Source organism: Marmota flaviventris, chromosome 11 (genome assembly GCF_047511675.1).
Source record: "Marmota flaviventris isolate mMarFla1 chromosome 11, mMarFla1.hap1, whole genome shotgun sequence".
Classification (NCBI taxonomy): domain Eukaryota; kingdom Metazoa; phylum Chordata; class Mammalia; order Rodentia; family Sciuridae; genus Marmota; species Marmota flaviventris.
The window spans coordinates 8,570,307-8,590,780 of NC_092508.1; the positions used below are offsets into that span (position 1 = coordinate 8,570,307).

The 20,474-nt window shown below is 40.1% G+C and overlaps 1 protein-coding gene across 17 annotated transcripts in view; it reads right to left on the bottom strand.

Moving 5' to 3' along the window:
• Positions 1 to 20,474, bottom strand: part of Sp100 (SP100 nuclear antigen) — a 99,908-nt gene that overhangs the window by 68,763 nt on the left and 10,671 nt on the right. For 12 of the 17 annotated variants that reach the window (XM_071619566.1, XM_027941627.3, XM_071619555.1 and 9 more), the window contains exon 2: positions 11,535 to 11,576. The exons of 3 other annotated variants lie outside the window; for them this stretch is intronic. In XM_071619566.1, the coding sequence (XP_071475667.1) occupies positions 11,535 to 11,566 (32 nt within the window). In that variant the 5' untranslated portion in view covers positions 11,567 to 11,576. Of the gene's footprint in view, positions 1 to 11,534; positions 11,577 to 19,248; positions 19,487 to 20,474 lie in introns of those variants that run through there. 2 more of the 17 variants (XM_071619565.1, XM_071619557.1) reach the window with 2 other exon arrangements.

Consider the following 20,474-nt stretch of genomic DNA (forward strand, 5'->3'; position numbering starts at 1 on the left):
TGGGTTCCACTGTCACTTCATTGAGGCTGGCTTTGGCTGACCTATCCAGAGTCACAACCTCAAATCCCCACCCTGACCTGATTCCACCCCCCAATCTCGCTCAGTGTCCTCAGAACTCCCTAACATACTAAATTAATTACTCATTTAACTTATTATTTATCATATCATTCATTGTCTCTCTTCTTCCAAAAATACAGATGCCAACAGGCAGGAATTTTGTCTTTTTATTTTTTGTCTTTCTATTTGGTTTTGATATAAACAAGGTGCTCAATATTTGTTAATTAGATGCCCATAATACACAATTATTTATTGAAGCATAGTTTTAACAGCAACAACAACACTGACTCCCAAACCTGAAAACAACTTGATTGTCCATTCAACCAAATAGTTAAGAACATTCTGGTAAACACACACTGTTCAAATATTACAGTTATTTATTTGTAGTAATTTGGATGGATTGTAATAGTTTTTTGGTTGTTGTTGTTGTTGAATAAAACATAAAGTTCAGATTAACATAACATGATTTCATTTTTACATAAGTCAAACTAATATATTCTTTTATTTGTGTGTAAATTTTCAGAATGAATGAATGTTACCACCCAAGGCTGTTGACAAGAAGTGTAGTGAACAGTGCCAGGCTTCCATCTAGGTATCTGGCGATATTTCTTTTACTATTTTTTCTTTATAAATAAAAAAGGAAATAATAGAAACATTACAGCAAAAAAGAACAAGACTTTAAGTATATTTCATACTCCCACATCTTTGACATGATACTGTTTTTTTTAATACGATGATATTAATCAGCTTCCTATTACTGTGACAAAACACCTGAGGTCATCAACTTGTAAAGGGGAAAGGTTTATTTTGGACATACTTTCAGCAGTGTTAGCCTATGGTCGCTTGGCCCTGTTGCTTTGGAGCCTGTGGTGAGGCAGCACATCATGGCGGGGAGAAAGCAGGGAAGCAAAGCTCCTCAATTCATGACTGCCAGGAAGCAAAAATAAGAGAGAGGAAGAGACCAGCACCCCCATGTCCCCTTCAATTTCACACCTGAATTCCTTCCCCTAAAGCCCACCCTGAAAGGTTCGCTGTCTCCCAACAGGGCATCAGCTACGGAGCAACACAGGAGCCTTGGGGGACATTTAGGATTCAAATCAAAACAACAATCGACTAGGAAACTTAAACATTTCAGAGTTGAGTTTTCAAATTCAAAAACAAAGGAAGGCAAGAGCTTAAATATTTTAGGAATGAATCTTACAAACAAGAACTGTATGCTGAAAACTATAAAACGTTGCAAAGATAAAATAAGGCTATCAATAAATGATACATTCATGTTCATGGACTGGAAGATTCAATATTGTTAGGATGGCAATTATCCTCAAATTGACCTATAAATTCAAAGCAATTCTCTTAAAGGCTTTTTGCAAGAATTGAGAGGTTGATCGTAAAGTTTATGTTGAAAGGCAAAAGAATAGCCAAAACAATCCTGAAAAAGAGCAAAGTTGGAGGACTTATACTTTTTTTAATATTAATTTTAAAGCTACATGAATCAAGAGAGTTTTAGGATGGATGTAAAGGCAAATAAAAATCAATGGACAGAGTTGACATTACAGCTATAAATCCTGATGTTTGTAATGAACTGATTTTCAGAAACACATGAGGAAAAGATAGTCTTTGCAGCAAATCAAACTAGGATAATTGAATATCTGCACGTGGAAGAGATTAATTTAGACCTTCCCCTCATACACCATATACATAACTCACTTCAAAATGGATCACAGACCTCAATGTGAGAGCAGAGTCAGCCTCACAGGTGTGCGCTGTATGCAGTCACCTAGGTCCTGTGTTTGGTTTCATGCTCTGCTCTGTTTTGAAATTCTTAGTAATTTGTAGACAAGGATATCCCTCTTACTTTTTTCCCCTGGGACCCAAAAATTATGTACAACGTATCAGAATGAATGAATGCTCCATCTGGGAAACCAAAATCTTTGTGGCTTTGGTTTACATATAAATTTAACTACAAATACCAAAAGCATGGTCCAAAGAAGAATAAATTGAAATTCAATGAAATTTAAATATTTTGTGTTTCAGAGGCACTAAGAAAATGAAAGACCAGATAGAGTCAGGGAGAAAACAGTAGTCAGTTATATCTCTAATAAGCCACATACCCAGATAGGCAAAAAATTCTTTTTTTCCCCAGCTATGTAAGTAAATGTTTATTAGATAAAATTGTTAGCAGCAGAAAAATAGGTCATCATCATCTGGTAAACCCAGTATAATCCCATTTTTGTTCCTCCTGATGATCCCACCACACCTTCCACAGAACGTTCTCTTTATGCAGAGCACCACCACCCTGAAGCCACGACTAAGAGTGACCAGGCCAACTGATCACCAAGGGCACCTCCAGGCCTGACCCTAACCCTGAGCACCGTGCTGAAAGGCAGAGGGTGTTGAGTTGCCTGGATCTTATGCCTGGATCCCAGGGAGGGGACTACCTCACACAGTTCACAGACGTCCAGTACCACTGCTTTCAAGTCCAGCCAATTTCTGGTGTCCACAGTGGAGAGCTGTAAGGGCGACCCGAAGAGGTCCCAAAGTATACAGAGATGCCACCGTGGGTGGGTGGCCTTTCTGATTAAAGGCCCCCTGAGCTCCCCTGGATCAGAAACAGTTGGATTTGAATAACCATTAGATCCCGTCTTCTTTGTTTAATAACAATTAGATTTTTAACAGGAACAGCAATGACCGAACAATCTCTACAAAGGCAAGAGTTCTTGTTTGGTCCTCCGCTGTGTCTGAAATGCTGCCGCCAATGACGGAGTGTGTAGGGTGAGTAGATGTCACACTGATGTGGCCAAAGCATTTAAGTCAGTCCCAAGCATTATGAAAGCAACTGTTGTGGACACAGCATACCTAATACAATATATATATATATATATATATATATATATATATATATTTAAAGAAAACAGGCTTGAAAGACTCCTATCTGAGGGTGCTCAAGAGGTGGTGCACATAGGCTTTTCACCATCCCATGCTACCTCCTGTGTGACCCTCGACCTGCTGACCGCAGTGCAGCGTTTCAAAGGTCAGGAAAAGACTGTTTAAAAACTAACATGTGTACAGCCAATAGACCGAGGACTCTCTTCTGTACAGCTGGTGTTAGTCGCAGCCTCCACAGGATCTGACCACCTCACCTCTCCTGGTTACATGCCACATGATGTGACTGAATTAAACCCAGACCAACCCTTACAACACTGAAGACAGGACTGTGTTCTCGGTGAACATGCGAAGCTTTAAGTGCGAATACTTCTACACCCGCCCCTAGGAAGCCATTAGGCGTTTGAAAAAAGTTTAAAGGTGAAACTCTGCAGTTAGTCTTAAGAACTTGGCTATGAAGGAGCTCACTACTCACTCAGTATTATTCCAAATGAGTTAAAAGAATTTGTAAAAAGAAAGGAAGGTCCCGTAGAGACTCGAGATTCTGCAGTAGCCTAATCATCTTCTTTGTTCAAGAAGACTGTGGTCATTGTCAGAATTCACTCCAGAATCCAGCGGTCTTGAGATGTCAGCAAACCCATCAGGGCAAGAGGTACACGGAGAGGTCAGGAGACCACTCAGGAAGCCCACAGTAGTGGGCAGAGGGCAGAACACAGTGAGAACCCAGCCTCAGAGCAAAGCCTGTCCAAGGAAGGGAGGAGTGACCCTTGTCCTTGGAAAGACCCACAGAGCACTCCTAGGCACATGCCCACCCTGATTAGTTGTTTATCTACAAATAACAGGAGAGATCTTCGGCGCCAGGTGTCCCTGACTCAGTCAGGCTAGGTGAGGACCCATAGCAATCCCCTAGCAACCACCAATCAGCATGAGACAGGGAAGTACCTGGGAAGCCAGATGACCCTCCCAGTAGTTTATGGTGTTGGGAAACCATGTAGTTCAGCACGAACACCCCTCTTGGCTTAAACCAATCAGTTCAAATGAATCCCCCTCTTGTAGTAACCAATCACCCCTACCCAACTTGTTCCTGTCAGTGACTGTGCTAATCATGTTTTAGAGTTGTTTTATGATTTTCCCGTGGTGTGTGATGATTTGCTAGGAGATGCTATGATATATGTGAAGTCCCTGCCTTCCCCAAAGAGTGTATAAAACTGCTGCAAGCCCTGGGCTCTGGGCCTCTCAGCGTCACCAGTTGCTGTGTGCGCGTGGAGGAGCGAGCTAGCTCTCAATAAACGCCTCTTTGCTCCTTACATCGATCTTGGTCTCTGGTGGTCTTTTGGGGGTCCCGAATTCGATCATAACAACAGCATCTAGCCTCGGCCCAGGGAGACAGGCACGGGTACCCCTATGCAAAGAATTCTTACAACTAATAAGAAGACAGACAATAGGATCTAAAAATGGTAAATGATTTGAATAGATATTCTTCCAAAAATATAAATGGAAAGCAATACAATTGTGAAAAGATGTTCGATATCATTATTCATCAGGGAAAAAACAAAACTATAATAAGACATCAATACACATGACAGAATGGCTACACTCAAAGACATAAAATTACAAGTGTTGGCAAGGCTGTAGTGTTTCCATAGTGCTGGTGGGAGTGTAAGATGATCCTTTGAAAATGTTGTGTTAGTTGCAGCCTCTACAGGATCTAATTTTTTAAATGTTAGATAATTTTTAAAATGTTAGACACAATGTTATTGAATGATTTGACAATTCCACACTCCCATGCATCCTCTTAGAAATGAAAACATATTTCCGTACAAAGACTTGCATACAAATATTCATGGGAGCCTTATCAATAGCCAAAAAAGTGAGAGCAACCCAAATATCCATTGATTGATAAATGGATAAATAAAATTGGTAGAGCCATAGGATAAAATACTATTCAACAATAAAAAGCAACCAAAGCAACTGTATCCTGTAACAAAGATGAACCTCAAAAGTGTTATGATTATTGGGAGGCTGAAGCAAGAGGATCGCCAAGTTCAAAATCAGCCTTAGCAACACCAGGCCTAAGCAGCTCAGTGAGACCCTGTTTCTAAATAAAATACAAAAAGGGCTGGGGATGTGGCTCAGTGCTTGGGTGCCCCTGAGCTCAATTCCTGGTACCTCCCCATGCCCCACAAAAAGAAAGAAAAAGCCAGATACAGAAAACTACACCATGTATGATTTGAATGTCCAAGAAAAGAAAACCTATAGAGATAGAAATTATATTCCTGGTTGCCTAGGGTCAGGGGAGAGGAATAAGAATTTACTGCAAATAACCATGAGGAATTTGGGGGGTGGGTGGTATGAGAATGTTCTAAACTAGTGACAGTTGCACAAATCTGCACATTTACAAAACAAATAAACAAACAACACAAAACCCCACTGAATTGTACACTTAAAACAGGTGAATTCTACAGCATGTAAGCCAAACCTCCAGGAAAGCTATTAAAAAATAAAAGTGGGTGCCCCAATAGTTGAGTAGACTCAGTTGAAGAGTAAGTCAATGAGCCACATTTTCTTTCTGGAATGCAGGGGAAAGTATAGAAAATGTGAAAGACAAAGATACACTGCGTAAGATGCTTTAGCATTCCACAAACGGGAATTTCAGGAGAGAATAGAAAGTACAAAAATAAGGAAATCAAATAAAACAAAGAAAAAAATTCCCCAGAATGAAAAGACCCAAGACCAGCGGAGGGCCCAGCATCAGCAAGATGGCAGAAGAGGAAGTCTCTGGCTTTAGTTACCATCACAGGAAAATCAACTAGCAGCTATCCACAGGAAAGACCTGGGGTGTGGGCTGAACCAACCCCCTTTGACTACAGGAAAAAGAAGAAAAGTCACACTAGATGGTTAGGAGGAGCAGTTTCGTGTTGACTCTGGTGCTTCCTCCCCAGGCTGCCTTTGTTCCTTCCAACAGGGGACTCCTGGGCTAAGGTTTCTTCAGTGGGTAAAAACAGAGCCTGAGGAGGACATCTAGCTCCCCCAGAATGCTGAGGTGCTTTCAGGGAGGTCATTCCTGTCTTGCCCAGTGGGGAATTCTGGAGGAATCAACAGGCTAGACCACTGGGGTCATTCAGAAACAGAGGGTGCAGGCATCCCATTTTGGTGACAGCACCAGGTTCCTGCCATCAGAGGCACTCTATCAGAAAGCCCTTCAGTGGCTCTGCCCACCTGTAGAGCCACACTTGTGACTGTCTGTCCAGGGAGCATGCTCAGCAGTTCTGCCCAGATTAGGTTCCTAGCCAGCAGTCTAGCCCGGCCAGAGCAGGCAGCCAGGCTTGGGACCCGCCTGATTTCAGAAGATAGCCTCTGGGTCCACCCAACTAAGCAGACCAATAAGAGCCCCATCCAGCCCCAGAGCACAGCCCATGGCATCACCTGGGCAAGGAGCCAAGCTGGCAACCTACCTACATATGAAGTAACCAGAGAGCCCCGACACTGACCCTGCACTTTGTTATAACCCAGCCCACAGCCTTTCCTGGGCAGGGAGCCAAGCTGGCAATCTGCCTACATATGAAGTAGACCAGAGAAGCCAATCAGTGACCATGCCCAGCCTCAGAACCCAGCCTATGCCCCTGTCTGGACAAGTAAACAAACCAATGACTGTGCCCAACAGCAGAGCACAGCCTCTAGTTCCCCAAACCAAAGAGCACCAACTGTGAACTTGTCCAACCTCAGAGGCCAGCCTATGAACTGCACAGCAAGAAACCAACCCAGCAACTCCTTCCCATGTGGGGTACAGCATGTGGCCCCCAGCCAAGCCTGCATCCTTGTCTGGACGCTGAGCACATCCTGCAGTCATGCTCTGGCAGAGAGCTCAGCCCATGATCCTGCCCCATTTAGAAGCATGACCTATAGCCCCACTCAATGACGTAGCCCAGCCAGTGACCACACACAAATGTTGGGCAGAGCTTTCAGCATTGTCTGACCAGGAAGCCTGGAGAGTGACACCATCTGACTAAGGAGCCCATGTAGCAAGCACAAGTTGTGGGTTACAGTGTGTGATGCTCCCCAGACAGGGCTGAGAGTAACCCCAACTGATCTCGGAGCACAGCCAGCTGCCCCAGTGCAAAGGGGAACCCAGCCAAGGACTCCACCTGAGTGTGAAGCTCTGACTGCGAACACACCTGATTACAGGGCCAGCCCTGGCCCTTCCCCACACCAGAGCAAAAGCAAATCTACAAAGACTGGAAGAGGTTACTGCTTCCTTAAATGTTCAGACATAAGGATCATGAATAATTAGAAAAAAGGACAGCACCTAAGGAAACAAACTCCAGAAACCGGCTTTAAAGTAATAGACACCTATGAACGGACTCACAAAGAATTCAGAATAATCTTCAGTGACCTAAAGAAGGCACAGAAGGAAAACAATACATGAACAAAATGAGAACTTTAACAAAGAAACAGAAGTCATTTTTAAAAATCCTAGAGCTAAGAATACAGTGACTGAAAAAGAAAATGTCTCAAGAGCTTCAACAGCAGACTCAGTTGAACAAAGGAAATTATCTGAACTTGAAGACGGGTCACTTGAAATTGTCCAGTCACAGGAGGATAAAGAAAGAAATAATAAAAATAATTTCTCATAAATCCTATTAGACTTATGAAACACCATCAGGTAAAACAATATACACATTATGGGAAGTCCAGAAGGAGAAGAGAGAAGAGTGAGGGGGAGAGGGAGAGGGGGAGGGAGGGAGGGAGGGAGGGAGAAAGGGAGAGACAGAGAGAGAGAGAGAGAGAGAGAGAGAGACATCAATTTCTTTAAAAAAATAGTCATCTCATAATATATACAAATATCATAGCATCATGTGGTACTCCATAAATATATAATTATTTGTCAACTTAAAACAAATAGTAAATAATGGCTTAAATTTTCCTAAATTTGGGGAAAGAAATGGACATCCAGACTCAAGAGGTCCAAAGGTCCCAAAATAGGTAGAACCCAAAATGTCTACACAAAGAACACTGAAATGGAACTGTCAAAATTCATAGACTTTGGAAAGCAGCAAGACCAAAGGAACCAAAAGGACAACCAAAACTTTAGGGGGCTGGTGGGGATGGGGTCTCAATATGTTGCCCAGGCTGGTCTCAAACTCGCAGGCTCCAGTGTGGATCCTCCCACCTCAGACTCCCAAGGGGCTAGCCGGGGATGTGCCACCCCACCTGGCACAAAATACCTTGAGACAAGCAAAAATGGAAACAGAACAACCTGAAGCTTATGGGATACAGCAACAGTAATCCTGAGAGAACATTAATAGTTATAAAATTTTTCAGTAAGACAGAAAAAAAAAATCTCAAATGAGCCATCTAACTTTATACCTCAAGGAAGTAAAACAAAGTTCAAAGCAACCAGACAGAAGGGAAAAAAATGGAGAATAGACCAGAGATAATTTAAAAACAAACCAACCAGAGTTAGTTCTTTGAGACGGTAAACACAGTTGACATTTAGCTGAAGTAACAAAAAAGGAGAGAGAATTCAAATAATAAATGTATAAATAATAGAAGAAACATTACAACTGGTACCACAAATATGCAAAGGATCATGAGACTATCAGGGTTGGGGATGTAGTTCAGTGGAAGAATGCTTGCCTAGCATTTGTTAGGCCCTGAGTTTGATCTCTAGCAACACACACACACACACACACTATATATATATATATGAAAAACAGCCTATAGTACCTCAAGAAAAAAAGAAAATCTGAGTGGACCAATAACAGGTAAGGACATTGAATCTGTAACTAAAACTCTCCTATCAAAACAACAACAAAATTCTATACCTAGCAGACCCAAAAGGGTCTACAAAGAAACTATTAGAGCTAATAAATGAATTCAGCAAAGTGGCAGGATATAAAATCAACACGCATAAATCAAAGGCATTCCTGTATATCAGCGACAAATCCTCTGAAATGGAAATGAGGACAACCACTCCATTCACAATATCTTCAAAAAAAATAAAATACTTGGGAATCAACCTAACAAAAGAGGTGAAAGACTTATACAATGAAAACTACAGAACCCTAAAGAGAGAAATAGAAGAAGATCTTAGAAGATGGAAAAATATACCCTGTTCATGGATAGGCAGAACTAACATCATCAAAATGGCGATATTACCAAAAGTTCTCTATAGGTTTAATGCAATGCCAATCAAAATCCCAACGGCATTTCTTGTAGAAATAGAGAAAGCAATCATGAAATTCATATGGAAAAATAAAAGACCCAGAATAGCAAAAACAATGCTAAGCAGGAAGTGTGAATCAGGCGGTATAGCGATACCAGACTTCAAACTATATTACAGAGCAATAGTAACAAAAACAGCATGGTATTGGTACCAAAACAGGCGGGTGGACCAATGGTACAGAATAGAGGACACAGAAACCAATCCACAAAACTACAACTATCTTATATTTGATAAAAGGTCTAAAAGCATGCAATGGAGGAAGGATAGCATCTTCAACAAATGGTGCTGGGAAAACTGGAAATCCATATGCAACAAAATGAAACTGAATCCCTTTCTCTCGCCATGCACAAAAGTTAATTCAAAATGGATCAAGGAGCTTTATATCAAATCAGAGACACGCCGTCTGATAGAAGAAAAAGTTGGCTACGATCTACATACTGTGGGGTCGGGCTCCAAATTCCTCAATAGGACACCCATAGCACAAAAGTTAATAACTAGAATCAACAAATGGGACTTACTCAAACTAAAAAGTTTTTTCTCAGCAAAAGATACAATAAGAGAGGTAAATAGAGAGCCTACATCCTGGGAACAAATCTTTACTCCTCACACTTCAGATAGAGCCCTAATATCCAGAATATACAAAGAACTCAAAAAATTAGACAATAAGAGAACAAACAACCCAATCAACAAATGGGCCAAGGACCTGAACAGACACTTCTCAGAGGAGGACATACAATCAATCAACAAGTACATGAAAAAATGCTCACCATCTCTAGCAGTCAGAGAAATGCAAATCAAAACCACCCTAAGATACCATCTCACTCCAGTTAGATTGGCAGCCATTATGAAGTCAAACAACAACAAGTGCTGGCGAGGATGTGGGGAAAAGGGTACACTTGTACATTGCTGGTGGGACTGCAAATTGGTGCAGCCAATTTGGAAAGCAGTATGGAGATTTCTTGGAAAGCTGGGAATGGAGCCACCATTTGACCCAGCTATTCCCCTTCTTGGTCTATTCCCTAAAGACCTAAATAGAGCATGCTACAGGGACACTGCTACATCGATGTTCATAGCAGCACAATTCACAATAGCTAGACTGTGGAACCAACCTAGATGCCCTTCAATGGATGAATGGATAAAAAAAAATGTGGCATTTATACACAATGGAGTATTACTCTGCATTAAAAAATGACAAAATCATAGAATTTACAGGGAAATGGATGGCATTAGAGCAGATTATGCTAAGTGAAGCTAGCCAATCCCTAAAAAACAAATGCCAAATGTCTTCTTTGATATAAGGAGAGTAACTAAGAACAGAGTAGGGTCGAAGAGCATGAGAAGAAGATTAACATTAAACAGGGATGAGAGGTGGGAGGGAAAGGGAGAGAGAAGGGAAAATGCATGGAAATGGAAGGAGACCCTCAGAGTTATACAAAAGTACATACAAGAGGAAGTGAGGGGAAGGGGAAAAATAATACAAGGGGGACAAACGAATGTCAGTAGAGGGGGCAGAGAGAGAAGAGGGGAGGGGAGGGGAGGGGAGGGGAGGGGGGATAGTAGAGGATAGGAAAGGCAGCAGAATACAACAGACACTAGTATGGCAATATGTAAATCAATGGATGTGTAACTGATGTGATTCTGCAATCTGTATATGGGGTAAAAATGGGAGCTCATAACCCACTTGAATCAAATTGTGAAATATGATATATCAAGTACTATGTAATGTTTTGAACAGCCAACAATAAAAAATTAAAAAAAAAAAAAACAACAACAAAAAAACAAAACGATGATAACAACACCAGCACCCCAGGTCCAGATAGCTCTACTGGAGATTTCTACCAAACTTTTAACATAATACCAATTCTTCTCAAATGCTGAAAAAAAATAATCAAATTGGGGGACAACACTTCCTAAAAAGATCAGCATTGCTCTAATACCAAACCCAGATAAATACCTCAAGAAAAGAAAACTTCAGGCTAATTCCCTGATGAAAACAAGTTAAAAAATCTCAACAAAACACTAGCAAACCAAATTCAAAAGCACGCTGAAAGGACCGATTACCATTATTCCAGGGATGCAAGAAATGCAAGGATGGTTCAATATATGCAAATCAATAAATGTGATACCTCACATTACTAGAATGCAGGACAAAGCTCACACCATTATCTCACCAGTTACAGAAAAAACATTTGATGAAATTCAACAGCCTTTCATGGTAAAAATTCTCAAACATCAGGTATAGTATGAATGCATCTCAATATAATAAAGATCATATAGGACAAGTCCACAGCTAGCATCCTCAAGAACAAAAAGCTGAAAACTTTTCCTCTAAGGTAATGAACAAGAAAAGGTGTTCACTCTCACTTACCTCTTCAAAACAGTACTGGAAGTCCTAGCCATAGGAATCAGGCTAGAGAAAGAAAGGAAAGGATGCAAATCAGAAAGGAAGAAGTAAAACTCTATTTGTAGATTACGTGACTATATATATATAATCCTGATGACTCCAGAAAAAAACCAGTTAGAACTAATAAACAAATTCATAAACTTACAGGATACAAAATCAATATATGAAAATCAGTTGTGTTTCTGTACACTAGCAATGAACTATCTGGAAAGGAAATTAAGAAAGCAATCTCTTTTACAATAGCAAAAAAAAATTAAAAAATAAAACTCTTAAAAATAAATTAAACCAAAAAATGAAAGATTTGTACTGAAGTCTATGATTGATAAAAGAAGCTGAAAAAGACAGAAATAAATAAATAAATAATGCTGTGTTCATGGTTGGAAGAATAAATATTGCTAACATGTCCATACTACCTGAAGTGACCTACAGATTCAAAGCAATCCCAATCAAAATTCCAATGGCATTTTGTAGAAATAGAAAAACAATTCCAAGATTTGTAATGGAAACACAGAAGAGAGCAAAAACCAAAGTAATCTTGAGAAATTTCTGAGCAAAGCTGGAGACACCACATCCCCTGATCTCAGACTGTATCACATAGCTATGGTGATCAAAAAGCATGTTTCTGGCATAAAATCAGGGACATAGACCAGAGGAACACAGTTGAGAGCCTAGAGATAGTGGCACTAGAGATAGTGCCAGAAATGTGCAGTCAGATAATACTTGACAACATTGCCACAAACACACTTCGGGGAAAGATAATCTGTTCCACAAATGGTGCTGATAAAACCGGATATCCACAGGGGAAAAACAAAGAGAAAGAAACTGGACTTTTATCTTGTACCACTCACAAAAATTAACTCAAAATGGATTAAAATCATGAATGTAAGACCTGAAGGCACAAGAATCCTAGAAGAAAATATAGAAAAGCAGCTCCTTGGCATGGGTCTTAGCAATGAGATTTTTGTGTAAGACACCAAAGCATAAGCAACAAAAGAAAAAATAAAGAAAAATTACACCATACTGGAACCTTCCATACAGCAAAGAAAACAAGATGAAAAAGCAACCTACAGACAGGGAGAAAGTATTGCAAACCCTGTGTCTGGTAAAGGGTGAATATTGAAAGTATATAAGGACCTCATACAATAGAACAATACAACAAATGATCACATTTCAAAGTTTGCAAAGAACCTGAAGAAGCATTTTCCCAAGAAGATATACAAATGGCCAACAGCTATATAAAAAAAGCTTGACATCAGTAAACAGAGACTCAAACCACAGTGTGGTGCCGCCTCATACCTGTTAGGACCGCTAGTGGCTAGTGTCAAAAGGACAAGAGATAAAAAGTGTTGGCAAGGATTTGAAGGAGGGGGAGCCCTTGTTCACTGTTGGTGAGAATGGAAATTCATGTAGCCATCATGGAAAGCAAGAATGGAGTTTCCCATAAAAATTAAAAATAAAACTACCATATGACCCAGCAACCAACCCATCCATATTTGGATATATATGCAAAGGAAGTCAAATCTGCATGTTAAAGGGATTCCTGGACGCCCATGTTCACTGCAGCATGACTCACGACAGTGACAACATAGGAAGGAAACACCTTAAGTGTCCATTGACAAATGGATTTTAAAAATTATATATATATATATATATATATATATATATATATATATATATATATACACATACATATATATATTTGGAAAAAAATGTAGATCAAAGGAAATGCAACAAATCCAAAGGCAGGTAAGAATTAGTGTGAGAGAGGAACAGAAATTCATGTATAAACCAAATGAAAGATAAGAGCAAGAATAAATACAGAGACTACAGTGATCAAAATAATTGTTAGTGGAATAACTTGGTTTGTACAATGTAGAGCTACCTCAGTTGGCTAGGATACACAATTCAGCTATATTCTATTTATAATAGACACACCCCCCAAAAAACCAACTCAAGATTAAAAATGAAGAAATTAAAAAAGATATACCAGGCAAATGCAAAGTGAGGGAGGGTTCTGCGCCAAAACTAACACCACGAACACAAAGCATTTAGGTTGAAAGAGTTACAGACATCACAGAAGCTAACTTTGAGTAGAAGTTTCCCACAAAAATTAAAAATAAAACTCTTCCAGATAAACTAGCAGAAATCATGATCTGTAAGAAACTGCTTAAGAATATTGAAAGGAAATTCTAACAGTGGTGCAGGAAAAGTCAAAAACTCACAATTGTAGTATAAAAGGTTAACACAGAGTTGTTAGAAATTGGCCAACTTAGTGAGCTGAAATCAAATCAAATGAAAGATTTGAAAATAATCATGAGCATCTGGATTAAATAGATGGGTACGACAGAGCTCACAATTTGTGGCAGCACATTTAAAAATATCTGACATCTTTCAGATGTCAAAAGGGGCTTCCCCTACTTCCTCCACAAGTTCAATCATTAGGCCTTTTGAGTCAATGGACAATAGAGATTTAACAACAAATTTATTACATATTTAACACAGAGCCACACACATTCGGAATGAGACTCAGAGAAGGTCAAGAAGGTTGAATCTTACAGAGAGCTGCACAGGAGGACAGGCGCTCAGGCCTCTGGGAGAGGGGGAACAATCTATGGAGAGTTGAGGGAAGGATCCTGTTATACAAATAAATTCTCCCAGGCAATAGCCACCTGTGCTCATCTCTGCTGGGCCAGGCGTCAGACCCCCAATCTCTCCTTCCTGGGAAAAGATCTTTCTGGGCAGAAAGGGGGACATCAGATGGAGAAGCCCAGAACTGCATCTGCTGTTTATTGGTGCAGATGGGGGTCAGTTCCATTATATAAAAGAACAAAGTTTTGGAGGAGTACCTGTGTCTGCAGTTTCTCCGAATAACCAACTTGAAATATGACAAATAAATACATTTCAGGGTGTCATACCATGGGGTTCCACAGAGTGCTCACTCTGCTTTACCCCACTCTTCTCAGTGCTTGATACATGGTTTAACTCATTTCTCCCCCATACTCCCTTTATGAAATGGGTACCACTCTTTTGTATTGCTGGGAATTGACCCCAGGGCCTTGCACATGCTCACCGCATGCTCTACCACTGAGCTACACCCCTACGTGCAATGGACGCAAATTCTGTCACCCCCAGTTTTACAGGTATGACCCAGGCTGGCCCAGCTCCACATCTGGGAGGTGGCAGAGCTAGAATTCAGATGTCCTACTTGGCCTCTCTACCACCTCCTCCCTGTCTCCTATCTGGCATTATTTGCCATGCAGTTAATCATTACACTATTTACCTTTCAAACACAGAGAAGCCTCAACAATGACCATCCATCAGGCCACAAAAGAAATAGGAATAGACCTTCAAAACCAGAAATCCTAAGGAACACATTTTCTAACCACAGTGTGATAAATAATGAAAAGTCAAAAGGAGATCTCTAAGAGGCATTCCAAACATTTCTTAGGCTAAAGAGCAAATCAAATAAGAAATAACAACTGGTCAAGAAATCAACGCCAATGAAGACAGTGCATATAAATCAGACATTTCCAAAGTGGCACAGAGATGAACACTCATAGCCTAAAATGTGTGCTTTAGAAAACAAGGAACATTTACAAGAAAATTAAGTTTTCAACGAAGTCATTATTAGGAAATAAAAACAAGGTAATCTTCCAACAAGTCTGAAGTAAGAAATTAGGAAAGAAAATAAGTAGAGAAATATAATAATGAAAAGCATAATTTAATTAAATCTCAAACAAACAAACAAAATGTAGTAAATCTATAAAAACAAAATGTGGTTCATTGAAAAGACCCACCAAATGGCAAGACTGGTCAAGAGAACAAAAGAAAAGATAAACCGTGGTAAGAATAAGGAAGAGGATTTTTCTCCAGAGAAGGGCAAGATCAAAACGTTTTGAAAGAAATTCTTTCACAGGGCTGGGGCTGTAGCTCAGTGGCAGAGCGCTGGCCTAGCATGCGTGAGGCACTGGGTTCAATCCTCAGCACCACATAAAAATAAACAAAATAAAGACATTCTGTCCATTTACAACTACAAAAAAAAAAAAAACTTTAAAAAATGAATTATTTTACAACTTCCTACCAAGAAGTATGACAATCAAGGAAAAATGTCACCTTTGAGGAAAATGAAAACAGAACTAAGAATCAACCCTGGAAGTAAATATAATTAAAAACAATAGAGGAAATGCATAAAATACTTCCAAACCTGTCTGATCCTGACCTCTGCTCACACCGCACAGTTTCCCACAATTTTAGGGACAATCGCCAGCACCCCAGCATGTCTGAATTGAATAAATCATTCTAAACCTTTTAAATTTTTTTCAGATGGCCCCAAATCATTTCATGAGGCGACTTTAGTTCTGCTATCAAAACCAGACAGTTAAAAATTAAGAAGCAAAATTTTTAAGCCCAAGCTACTAATAAATACATCCGGTTAAATCCCACAACAAAGTAACCATAAATCCAATTCAGGAATGGGTAAAAAAAAAAAGTAGTGTGACATGATCAAGTAGGTATTAGCTCAGGAATTATGAGACAGGTCACATTTGAAATCCTGTCCATGCTTTCGGATAAGACTGGCAGATTAAACACAACTATATTTACTAGATACAACCTAGAAACTCAGAGAGATCCTTAACTTAGAGGGATCCTGTCTCAAAAAATAAAACCAAAAACAAACCATCAAATAAAAATGCCTGGGGGTACAGCTCAATAGTGGAGCACCCCTGGGTTCAATTCCAATTACCCCCATTCTACACAAATAGAAAGAAAGAAAATGTAGTGTATATACACACAATGGAATACTACTTAGTTTTTTAAAGAAAGAAATTGCATCATTTGCAACAGCATAGATGAAGCAAGAGGATATTGTTTTAAGTGAAATAAGTCAGGTACAGAAAGACAAATACTGTGTGATCTCATTTGTACATGTGTGGAAACTAAAGTGGGTCTCAAAGAAGCAAAGTAGTGAAAGCTACCAGATGCTAAGGGCTGGCAGGTGGGTGGGGAAGGGGGAACGCAGGTCAAAAGGTACTAAGTTTGAAAAATAAGTTCTGGTGAGCTTCTGTACAGTATGGGAATTATAGTGAATAAAAATGTTTTTTTTTTTTCTCAAATTTACAAAAATAATGCCCCGGTGCAGCAAGGTTCAGAGGCCGGCTTTAGGCAATGGCTGGGTCACCAGGGCTCCCAGATCGTCAGTGGATTTATCCATAGCTGAATGCACCACTAGGAGGCAGGACCTCACTGGAGGAAGAGGGTCACTGGGGGACATGCGCTAGGAGGGTTTATCTTGTATTCCTAGTTGTTGTTGTTGGTGGTAGTGTTTTTGCCACACTGGGGATTGAAGCCAGGGCTTTACACATGTTAGGCAAGTGCTCTACCACTGAGCTACACTGCCAGTTCTTGAAAGGCATTCTTAAACAAGGCACAAAGGGGAAAATATCGACAAACTTGAGTTTATAACACAAACCTTTTGAATGTAATTTTGGGTAATGTTGGAAGAGCAAAAGCAGAATACAGAATCACCCTTACTTAGTATCTGCACAAGATAATCTAGCCAAAAATTCATCAGGGGGTTGGATGATCAGAGGCAGGTCGAAAGCACAATCTAGAACAACTAGAAAACTAAATCAAAATAATTTTTATTTCTATTTTTTAAAGGCATTAGAGAGCTAGAGAAACAATCCAGACTGAGGGACTGAGATTCCAGAGGCAAAACTTCTCAGAGACAGCTGAGGAGCTGCTGCTGTTCTTTACCTCCTTCTCTACCTGGGGCATCTGTTCATTGTGGGAAGGGAGCTGAGTAGCTGGGCGTGGCCAAGGTTGAGTGAGCTGGGGACAGGAAAAACAGAAGTGTCTGGTGATGGTGCAGGCGTGGAGACTGGAGGAGCCTCACACACACTGCCAGGTGCCCCTCCAGGTATCTGGAGAAGTTATTCAGAGCAAAAGGCTAGAAATTATATCAAGTGCCCCTGAAAAGCAAAGTAGAATTTCCTGCCAGCCTACCACACTTAAAAGGCAAAAACTGTCATGGTGAGGGACAGAGGACATGGAGAGGGAGTCAAGAGCCCTGGAGGGAACATGGATCTAGTCGTGAAATCTGTAGTTTGTTGGTCCTCTGAGGGTAGGGTACTTGTCAAATCTGGACACAGCCAGAGGCTGAGAATCTGGGCTTGGCTTGGCCAGGAGACTCCCACCAGAAAGCGGAAACTAACACTGTATTTGATGGTCTTGCGGGGCTGGACTGCCAAATCATAGCCTTCAAGGAATCAAACAACTTGGTTTCCTGTTGAGAACTTTTCTCAGTTCTAAAGCTGCATGAAGCAAGAGACTAAAAATATAACAAAATCTTTGAAGAGCAGAGAAGACTTAACTGCCCAGTCTCTCTACTGAAATTCCTGAAGATTCTTACCTACAGTCAGAGAAAACTAAAGGTATATTAACTTTTATTAAAAAATGCAAACTAATCTTGACTCATTTCATGCCCTGATTTGCTTAAAGTAATCAGACCATTACTTTAGCTGCCTAGCATAGAAAAGGGGGAATTATTCTTACATGGAGGATAACATCTAGAGACTCTATGTGTTTTACACATAATGTCTGACATTCAGTAAAACATTAATAGTCACATCAAAACATAAGACTATAAGACCAAAGAGAAAAATAATGGAATCATATACAGAGATGATATGGAGATTGGAGTTAACACATACCCAGTGATAAAAATGTTCAAGAAAATGGATAAAAAGATGGAGAAAATATATGGTCAGAAAATTCCAACAGAGAGTTGAACTCTACAAAAATAAATCAAATGGACATTGCAGACCAGAAAAGCACAATTTCTTAAACTAAACTTAATAGAAGGATTTAGCAGGAGACTGAATACAGAATAAAACCAAAATCAGTGAAGTAACAAATTGCAAGACAGATCAATACAAAATACCCAACTAAAATTTAAGAATGGAAAAATTTATAAAGGAGTACGAGACATGTGAGAAACAGTCTAAATGTCTAACATGACTTGCACTTTGAGTCCTAGTAAAAGAGAAGAGGAAATAGAAGGAAAGAAGAAACATTTAAAGAGATGACTAGGATTTTTCAGAAGAAAGAAATCAAGTCATAAACTTAAGAAACTCTGAAAACTCCAAATGGGAAAAATAAAGAAAAAGAAATCTGGACACATCACAGTAAACCCGAAAGAGAAAAATCTTAGAGGCAGTCAGAGAAAAACTTCTTAAGTTGCCACCAATCCTCAAACCATAAGCTTTGAAAAACAAGCCAATTAATCAATTAATCAATGACCTTGATTCTGGTGAAGGGCAGAACTAAACCAACCTAAGCCCCCCTACCCATGCTGAAAAAACACTTTAAAAAGCTGTTATAAATGTAAATGTTATTAAGTCCCTGAACAGATGAAGACGTGGCAAGGATTTTACCAGGAAAAATTAAAGAGACAGAAGAAACCCAGGGGGTGCCCAAGTGCAGAAGCCACTTTTGAAGTGAAGACCTTGGTGGCTTCCAGAGAATCAGATCTTAGGTTTGGTAGCCTGAGGGTGAGGGGTTCAGAAATGAAGTCCAGTCATTACTATGTTATGTGGATGTATTAGTCAGGGTCTCCAGAGAAACAGAATCAGCAGGAAGTGTACTTATAAAAAGGGGACTTATTAGATTGACTTACACAACCAGAAGCTGGATAGTCCACAATGGCCGTCTGCAGGCTGGAGAGCTGGGAGAACCAGTAGCTGCGCAGTCCAAGAGGCTGAAGCCCCACAACAAGAGGGATCAATGGTGCTACCCTAGTCAGAGACCTAAGGCTTTGGAAACTCCCTGGAGAATCACTGGCAGAGTCCACTTTGGAAGAGTGAAGAAGCGAGAGAGTCCAATATCCTCAGACAATTGAAGCGGCAATCAAGAACCTGTTCAAGAAGAATCGAGCTTACATCTGCTGCTGCTTCCTTGTCCTTCCAACTTTTATTCCATCCAAGCCATCATCCTATTGGACAGTGCTGCCTATGCTTAGGGAGGGTCTCCATTTCAGCTGGCTATCCCATATGCCAATCATTCCTAAACACATCCTCATTGACACACCCAGAAGCCTCTTAATCATTGGCATGTCTTAATACAATCAAGCTGACAATTCAAAATAACCACTAGAGTGCATATATGATTACATGACCTGTGTAACTCTATCTCGTGTACAATAAGATGAATGAGAAGTTAGACTCCACTTATGTGTGATATGTCAAAATGCATTCTATTGTCATGTATAACTAATTAGAACAAATAAAAATACATATCATATATATTAAAAGAAAAAAAAGAAACGAAGACCAGAGACCACTCAGGGAGGAGGGTCTAATGGCTGGCTCCATTCCACAGGCTCAAGTGAGGCTGAACGTCATGGAGGAAGAGTGTGGCAGAGGGAAATAGCTCACTTGATGATCAAGAAGCAGAGATAGAGGGAGCCCCCACTTGCCAGATACAAATTTATACCCCAAAGTCACACCCCTGCTGCCCACCTCCTCCAGTCATACCCAACCTGCCTTTAGTTACTACTCAGTTAATCTCATCAGGGGACTAAGCCACTGATTTGATTAAGACCTTCATGATCCAATCATTTCTCCTCTTAACCTTCTTGCATTGTCTCAAACATGAACTTTTGGGGGACACCTTACATCCAAACCATAACAGGAGGAAATGGTAACTGTATGGCAGAGATGTCTGGCAAATACCACCTCAGTGTCAAGATTCTTTTTTTTATTTTTTTAACTGAGTACTGAGGATCAAACCCAGGGCCTTGCATATGTTAGGAGAATATAAATTTGTTATTTGTTATGGTTTGAATCTGAAATGTCCCCCAAAATCTCATGTTGAAAGCATGATCCCCAATGCAGCCAGGTTCAG